The 9,062-nt window shown below is 44.7% G+C and overlaps 1 protein-coding gene across 1 annotated transcript; it reads left to right on the forward strand.

Moving 5' to 3' along the window:
* Positions 1 to 5,648: 5,648 nt before the first annotated feature.
* On the forward strand, positions 5,649 to 9,062 carry LOC119287686 (ubiquitin carboxyl-terminal hydrolase 3-like). The gene is made up of 6 exons (XM_037567280.1): positions 5,649 to 5,950; positions 6,508 to 6,624; positions 7,279 to 7,377; positions 7,461 to 7,646; positions 7,745 to 7,926; positions 8,304 to 9,062. Exons 1-6 carry the CDS (start codon positions 5,834 to 5,836, stop codon positions 8,701 to 8,703), a joined length of 1,101 nt encoding a protein of 366 aa, XP_037423177.1. The 5' UTR covers positions 5,649 to 5,833; the 3' UTR covers positions 8,704 to 9,062.

Below are 9,062 nucleotides of genomic sequence, written 5' to 3' on the forward strand. Positions count from 1 at the left end.
CATTTCATTGTATATCTTCAACAACCTGATAGAAGTGCGGCCGTACATCGAGTAAGTTCTCGGTACATTGTTTCGCAACTTCTATTTCCTTTGAACTGCTCTTATTCCTGGATATGTCATATAGTCGATACGTCGCCATATTCTCGTATGGAGCGGAGATCCAAAAGGATTCCGTTGAAGAGTATGAGCTTCTCGCAAAGCAAGGAGGCGGCTATCCCGGTTTCATCTCTTGGTTCAAACAAACGGTAATTTCTATTAGACAATTTCATTTCATTCGCTAATTTGTGCATAATGCAACAATCCTTTCATATTAAACTTGTAGGCTAATTCAGAGTCTATGGACGCCGAATTGAGACAAGTCGCTAATGGTTTTGACTATAAGGTCCGTTCATTTGACAAGTACGACATCAACGGGTATCGCTTTCATACCTATGGCAAAGAGCTATCTATGGCCGACCGAAAGTCTACAAATTGTTGTGTATCTGCTATCGGCGAAGGAGGTACCGAGTATTATGGGAGAGTTGAAGCAATTTATGAACTTCTGTTCTATGGTGAAACCCCACCGAATGTTGTAGTCTTCAAATGTTATTGGTTTCAGCCGAAGGAGACTAGAAGGACTCATGAACATATAGGGCTAGTTGAAATCAACCAAAGCACCCATTTAGATGTTCCTGATGTCTATATTACGGCTCAACAGGCGACCCAAGTATTCTATCTACCGTGGGAGGAGGGGGCAACGTCTACCAGCGTGGTGCTACACGGCTCCCGTCCGTGCCGGCGACCCGCGAGCAGAGCTGGTTGATTTTCCCTGATGGGGAGAGGTAAGTGCATTTAATCTTTTTGTACCTTCTGCATTCATGTTTCTTCAAATAACTGATGTGTTGGCCTTGTCATGCTGCAGGGGTTGGGACCACCATGAAAGTGTCCGCCGGCCCAACTCCGTCCTTGGAGTTCTGATTCGGTAAAACTTCCTGGGGTTTGTCACGTTGCCTGGTGAGGGTCGGCTTCCAGAGGTTGGATTGACTTGGGAGCACTACTTGGCTGCCCCGGCCCCGCCGGGTGAGATTATCGACGGTGTCTTGTGCAAGACGAGGGCAGATGTGGTGATCAGAAAGTTCTGGGTAATTGCTCCTTTACACAATTAAAAATCTTCAACTAGCTAGCTATTAATTGTACTAATCAATATTGTCTCATTTGATTGCAGACATTCTACAGGTGTGAGGAGGGATACGAGGAGGAGGCGGCAGATGTTATCCACAAGAGTGCAAGCGCCTACTTCAGAACTTACGGCATGAGGTTCGGGTGCATGCTGTTCGAGACTACTACGCCGGGTGTGGTATCAAGAAGCCCAAGCAGGAGTGCCGCGATAAGTTCTTGAGTAAGGAGAAGTACATGAAGGTAATTCTTAAGGGCTTGTACTTACTTCCTTCATTTAGTAATTCATAGCCGTAGCGCTCAAGTTTCTATTTGCTAACTTAGGCCCCTCCGAGATGGTGTGCGGATCGGATGAATTGTTGGGAGGTGTTGGTCAATGTGTGGTGCTCAAAAGAATGGCTGGCCACCCACAAAGAGGCCAAGGACAAACGTGCCCAAATGGAAGGTGTGCCACACCACCAAGGCAGCTCCAACTTATTTCAGTACGAGTGGAACTGGGTATGTGGTTTGCTTCATGATTCATGCAATTCATTCATCATGCTAGCTTTAGCCCTTTAATTACTAATTTACTTTGTTTCTCTCTTTCAGGCACGCTACAATAAGGCGGATAAGGTGCCAGAGGTGTACGACCTGTATGCCATGGCCCACACTGGCCCTTACAAGAAAGTCAAGGCATTCTCTGCGTCTGACCTCGATGATCCAAAGAACTTCACCAACATCTCCGCCCACGACAAGCTCGTGCAATATAGAGATCAGGGGAAGGCGAGGAAAGGGGAGGACTTTAACCCGAGCCAAGGTCCCATTGATACAGAGCTGCTGATGATATCTGGTGGCGGGAGGTCCCATGGCTCCATAGCCATGGGAGATGGACTTATCCGTTGTCCTAGCACTTTCTCAGAGATCAAGGCGCACCAGTCGAGCTCCGCTCCTGAGATAAGGCCTCGTGAACGGCCAGTCCAACTCGCCTTCAAGGTTAGTTATACGTACTCAGCTATCTTTCTCCATTACATTGTGTGCGCTTCCATCAATGATTACAAATGGTCATGTGAGTGGTGTTGCAGGCTGCTATACAGAGTGAGAGAGATAGAACGGAGAAACTTCTGGCGGAGGCGGCGGAGAGGCAGCGGGAGTTGGAGGAGAGGACGACAAAGATGTTGGAGGAGGAGAGGGCACGGAATGACATGCAGGCAAGGGCCATGTATGAGCTCCTTGTGGTAAGTTTCTTCTGCAGATTACTTGCTAGTCTTAACATTTGAGTCTCATTACTAACTAGTATGACTCTGTTGTGAAAACCAAATGTGCAGTCTGTGTGCGAGAAGTCCGGTCAGACCGCTCCGCCGATGCCAGTGATTGCTCCTGGGAGCACGGTGAGTTTAATTTGAATGGACATTACTTGCTAGTCTTAACATTTGAGTGTCATAATGCTAACGAGACATTGGAAATGATCTTTGGTGTAGCTTAACTCCAGAAACGCATCGCACGATCCTTCTCCAGCTACCGACGCGAGCCAGCCCGCTCCTACACCTCCGTGATCACGGTAAGTTTCTCTAGTGTTTTGCTTAACAAATGCATAAAGACCTAGACTTAGCTTTATTTCCTCCAATATGCTTACCATAATGACCTAGAGTTAGCTTCTTTTCCTCCAAAATGACTTAATAAGCTTACTGACCTCATAAACCATCCATTTTACCTAAGTTAGCTCTAAAACGATATGTACTTAGCTTACTTATGTCAAAAATTGCATAATTAACTTAGTTAGCTCATAAACGATCCATTTTACCTAAGTTAGCTCTAAAATGACTCATTTTACCTTAGTTAGCTTATAAGTGATCCAATTTATCCAAGTTAGCTTTAAAATGACCCATTTTACGTAGATTAGCTCCTAAATGATCCATTTTACCTACATTAGCTTTAAAATGACCCATTTCACCTAGGTTAGCTCCAAAATGACCCATTTCACCTAGGTTAGCTCCAAAATGACCCATCTTACCTAGGTTAGCTTATAAATGATCCAGTTTATCCAAGTTAGCTCTAAAATGACCCAATTTACCTAGAGTAGCTCCTAAACGATCCATTTCACCTAAGTTAGCTAAAAACGATCCATTTCACCTAAATTAGCTCTTAAATGATCCATTTCACCTAAGTTAGCTCAAAAACGATCCATTTCACCTTAGTTAGCTCAAAAACGTGGTATTTCACCTTAGTTAGCTCATAAACGACCCATTTCAACTAAGTTAGCTCATAAATGATTCATTTCACCTAAGTTAGCTAAAAACGATCCATTTCACCTTAGTTAGCTCAAAACGATCCATTTCACCTTAGTTAGCTCATAAACGACCCATTTCAACTAAGTTAGCTCATAAATGATCCATTTCACCTAAGTTAGCTCATAAATAATCCATTTCACCTAAGTTAGCTCAAAAACGATCCATTTCACCTTAGTTAGCTCAAAAACGATCCATTTCACCTTAGTTAGCTCAAAAACGATCCATTTCACCTTAGTTAGCTAAAAACGTACCATTTCACCTTAGTTAGCTCAAAAATGATGCCCTTCACCTTAGTTAGCTCATAAACGACCCATTTCAACTAAGTTAGCTCATAAATGATCCATTTCAACTAAGTTAGCTCATAAACAACCCATTTCAATTTAGTTAGCTCATATATGATCCATTTCACCTAAGTTAGCTCATAAATGACATATACTTCTTGTTCTAGTCTTCTTCTTGTTCTATTCACCTATTTTTAACTTTCTTATTTACCATTTTGCAGATTTCACTCACTTCATGGAAGCTAGCTTGCTATGATGGAGTGCTTGCTTTTTCTTTGCTAAAACTTTGCATTGTATCTAGCTTGCTATGATAGAACTTGTTATGTTGATGAAACTTTGCTATGTAATATGTATATGGAACAATGTGTATGGATGGAACTTGATGGAACTTGCTATGTTGATGAAACTTTACTATGTAATATGTATATGGAATTATGTGTTGGGTATGTGATATGTTTGCTGTTAAATATATCTATATATGTCATATATATTTGCTGTGAAAATTATTGGATTAAAAAATAGAAAAAAAGAGACAATATGCAGGCTCTTTGCCTTCTGCCACCGACGGCAAAGGGCTCTTTGCCATCAGCAGCCGACGGCAAAGAGGCCACGTGGCAGGCAACTGTGCTTCCTGGGAGGCTGACCAATTTGGTCAGTTTGCCTACAGTGGCTGACGGCAAAGGCTTTGCCGTCGGCGGCGGACGGCAAAGAGTAAAAACTTTGCCTACAGTGGCGGACGGCAAAGGCCTGTCGTGTAGTGACGTCGGCTGACATCATTCGGCGGACGGCAAAGGCCTTCCGAAGTTTGCCGTCAGCGGCGGACGGCAAAGGCCTGCCGTTAACCACCTAATGGAGTAACGGCGCATTTATTGCCGTCTGCACTCTTTGTCGTCCGCTGCTGATGGCAAAGGCCCCTTTACCGTCAGCCGCCCGAAGCAGATGGCAAAGTAGCTCTTTGCCGAACCTTACTTTGCCGTCCGCGACAGACGGCAAAGACCTTTGCCGTCAGTCATCCATGCCTTTGCCGTCTGCCGTGGCAGATGGCAAAGTAGCTGATTCATGTAGTGTATGGTGAGGACTTTGAGATACTGGTGTTCCTGTGCTGCTAATGAAGAATATTCATGTAAAGAAGAAGAAGATATTCAACGCTGAATAAGGGGAGGTAATCTTGAAGGAAGACCACCACAACAACATGAGTTCATGTGTACTTCAAGAAGGCCAATTTGGCACGATTGTGAGCTTCAAAACTAAAATTCCTACACTCAATAACAAAATTACAAGACTGAAATAAAGTCCTACGACGTCCTATTTCCGCCATGATCGCTCCATGAGGGTCGTCCAGGTCCCGAAGATTGTCTTGGATAACACCTTGGCGGTCTGATGTTCGGCAAGTAACAGCGCTTCCCGACATGCAAATGTTTCAAGTATACTAGGATGGGCAATACTACTGAAAACTATCAGTGAGGACCCAAGGTAGCCTCCCGTGTGGTCTCTACAAATTGCAGCCGCTGCTCCTTTGCGTACGCTATATATATGCTCAAAAGCTCCATCAACATTAATTTTCATCATACCCGCCGGTTGTGGAACCCACCGTTCAGCCGCAAACCAGCCTTTGAGTTCTAGCTGGGAGACTCTTTCGCCGGGCATGGTGAGGACTTTGAAATGCTGATTCATGGATGGATGATGTGCTGGTAGTGATTTAAAACGTCTTGAAAAGTAGCACAAAACGTCACGTAATAAGGATTTTTAACGCCGTGGCAGAAGGGGGGAGCCTGTCGCAGTCTCGGCCAGCAGCGGCCGATCCCACGCCCCTGGCTCGATCCGGGCCGTCGAATCAAGATAGACACGAGCCCCTTGAAATCCGAGCCCCTTACTCCCATGACGACATGGGTCGGTCGCAGATACCGCACCGGACCGGCCGGCAGCGTCCCCTTCCTCTTCCTTCCTGTGCTGCTAGCCCGTTTCCTCCAAGCCATCCATCCGTCCGTCCCATTTCTTCCTCCTGCTCCAACCCCCCCGCCCACCGATCCCCAAGCCGGTACTGGCCCGCGCCACGTCGCACCGCATCGCCGGCGGTGAGGCCGATCCGTCGCCGCGCAGCGCCGCCGGGCAAATGGGAGTTGGGCGGTGATGGGCGCGGCGAGCTCGAGGCTGGAGAAGGCGCTGGGCGAGCAGTTCCCCGAGGGCGAGCGGTACTTCGGCCTCGAGAACTTCGGCAACACCTGCTACTGCAACAGCGTCCTCCAGGTACGGACGCCCCGGCCCCCCAAGCCCGAGATCGTCGCGCGCGCGAGCCTCGTTTCCTTCGCCCCCAAGGGCGGTGCGATTGATTCGTCGTGTTCAATGCGTTCCCCGCGTCGGGAGGGACGCGGTTTCCCGTCGGATCGCGGAGCCTTGAATTCGATCTTGCGATGCCGGGGTAGATTTGTGTGCGGGGTGGTGAGCGGAGGCTGCGGAGCGAGTGGTGAGGTTCGAGTCCAGTCAGCCCCCTTGCATGGAGAAACTCACTCTTGGGGTTCGCCTGATGGATGATGAGATGCTGTTACCGTTTCGATTACGATGTTATGCTTTCGATGTGTGTCTGAACTTTTAACCGAGAGATTGCATTTTTAATGTTAAATTTTGACAATGGGGGATTGGGGGCACTCGTGGATTCCCCATAGACTGATGTGTGAGTTTTGCCCTGTATAATTGACCAATGTTCTCATCAGAAACTTTGTGACAAGGGAGAGGATAATATGTTTTCTCTATTTGTATTTGTACTCCTCGTGGGATTGGCTAAATTGTTTGTGATTATATCGCAGGCACTTTACTTCTGTGTTCCTTTCCGCGAGCAATTACTGGAGTACTATGCAAACAATAAAAGCGCCAGCGATGGCGAAGAGAACATGTTAACCTGCTTAGCTGACCTTTTCTCTCAGGTACCATTGCAGCTATCTGTTGTGGAAAATTGTTTATTCTGCCTCAGTTTCCTTCATTTGCATTTGCTGCATCATATAAAAATCACATGTAAAACATATTAAGTCTGAACTGGCACTTTTATTACATGTCCCCTGAATAACATGGGATTTCCTCTGGTTTATTGAGAGATTCCTCATCAGAGGCTTATGGTGTGAGTGTGATGCGTATGTTTCTTGAAAAGGTCAGCATTTGGCAGTATCTAGTAACCCCCTGGACTGGTGCTAGTGTCAAATTCAAGAATTTGGACTGTGGAGAAAGCCCAGGAGTCTTTAGTAATTAATTGATAAACCTGGAAGTGATTATAACTATAATGCATGTTAAATGGAGAAGATTCACAGGATAGCACTTGCTATTGTCTTGGTTGATCTCTATGGTTTCAGGGTTTGTTTGTGTTTAACTCTCTAGTGAGATGATATGTAGGTGCTAGTCAATTGCTTTCCTCGTTTATCTTTTAGCCTGAACATCAGTGTTCATTTGGGTAGTGCCTTTTATCTGGAGGCCTTCTACTAGTTTCAGTTGTGTGATTTGATAAAAGTTGCTGTGCTGGATTACACTGAAGCAGGAATTAATGGCACATTGCAAAGTATAATTGTCCTGTTCCTCTGTGCACACAGATCAGCAATCAGAAGAAGAAAACTGGTGTTATTGCTCCTAAGCGTTTTATACAACGACTGAAGAAACAGAATGAGCTTTTCCGCAGCTATATGCATCAGGTAATACATTACGTGATGATGACACATTTACTAGTGTGTTATGTCGTCTTAATCATCCCAATTGACCATGTTCTGTTTTACAGGATGCTCATGAATTCCTGAATTTTTTGTTGAATGAGCTAGTTGACATTCTCGAGAAAGAATGTAAAGCTAATAAAGAACCTTCTCAAAATTCATCTTCGAATAAGACTTCTAATGGCCCTAGTAATGGTCAGCCCAATGGTAGTCATAAAGAACCGGATACTACATGGGTCCACAAATGCTTCCAGGTGAGTTTTCATCCATTTCTGCCTATATCCTTTTTGTGTATGACTCGTGCTCTTATTGCAGTCTGGGAGATGTGCCTCATAGTATTTTATTTTTGTAGGGAATATTGACTAATCAAACAAAATGTCTGAGATGTGAAACCGTCACTGATAGAGATGAAACATTTCTTGACTTGAGCCTGGATATAGAACAAAATAGTTCAATCACCAGCTGCCTTAAAAACTTCAGCTCAACAGAAACTTTGAACGCCGAGGATAAGTTCTTCTGTGACAAATGCTGCAGGTATGTTATTCCATTTCTCTTGATTGCATGTTGTTTCCTCATGTAATGTCTAGTATCTCCATTTCCTCCTGGTCCACATCATGACTCAGTAGAGTAGCATCAGAGCTTGTGGAAATGTTGTTACTTATTACCTCTGCCTACTTGCTTGACTTATGTGCTTTAAGTTCATTCATTGACTATGCACTAGCATATCAAACTTCCAAGTTCAGTTATTTGGCAAAAATTGTGTATGTCACAGGCATTCATTTTCATTTCGCCTATCATAATTTGATCTGATATTGAATGTATCAAAATTGTTACATTGCCTGTCCATTTTTTGTGTGTTTGGATTATCTCTATTTATCTTGGATCTTGATTGAAGTTGTCATTAATTTCAGTTTACAAGAAGCACAGAAAAGAATGAAGATAAAGAAACAGCCAAACATCCTGGTAATCCATCTCAAGCGCTTCAAGTACATCGAGCAGCTTGGCCGCTACAAAAAGCTGACATACCGAGTCGTTTTCCCACTGGAGCTTAAACTCATGAACACGGTCGACAATTCAGACTTGGAATACTCCCTCTTTGCTGTGCTAGTCCACGTCGGAAGTGGGCCAAATCATGGCCACTACATCAGCGTGGTAAAGAGCCACAACCACTGGTTGTTCTTCGATGATGAGACTGTTGAGATGACCGATGAGTCCATGGTACAGACATTCTTCGGCTCGGTACAGGAGTTCAGTGGTAACACCGACAATGGCTACATACTCTTCTACGAAAGCGTCGCTAAAACAAGCTGATGCCTTCCCGCGTATCTCGTGATTAGCAACACAGTTTTTTCATTTTGTCCCCACACCTACTGCTCCGTGCTATATAGAAGATTCGGTAAAATTAGAATAATTCGAATGGCAAGACCATTCAACCTTAGATGCTTTGGTGGAGTCAGTGTTTAGCAATAAAGAAGCTGTGACGAGTTTTGCGGGTGGGTGCTGTAGCCGCCAAAGCTTGCAGTCTTCTTGCTGTTGTTTTCCGTTGTGGCACAAGTTTGTATCGATCTGGAATAATGTTTCTTAAGAGGATCTTATCATGTGAAGAAGAGATGCTTGTATCTTGAAGCCTTCTGGCTTTGTAAAATTTTGATTGGGAGAGCTTCTGCTGA

The sequence above is a fragment of the Triticum dicoccoides genome, chromosome 4A, assembly GCF_002162155.2.
Source record: "Triticum dicoccoides isolate Atlit2015 ecotype Zavitan chromosome 4A, WEW_v2.0, whole genome shotgun sequence".
Classification (NCBI taxonomy): Eukaryota; Viridiplantae; Streptophyta; class Magnoliopsida; order Poales; family Poaceae; genus Triticum; species Triticum dicoccoides.

Coding starts and splice junctions, on each gene's coding strand:
- LOC119287686 (XM_037567280.1), top strand. CDS start 5,834: ATGGGCGCGGCGAGCTCGAGGCTGGAGAAGGCGCTGGGCGAGCAGTTC. Junction 7,378..7,460: donor TCCGCAGCTATATGCATCAG/GTAATACATTAC, acceptor TCTGTTTTACAG/GATGCTCATGAATTCCTGAA. Junction 7,927..8,303: donor TTCTGTGACAAATGCTGCAG/GTATGTTATTCC, acceptor CATTAATTTCAG/TTTACAAGAAGCACAGAAAA.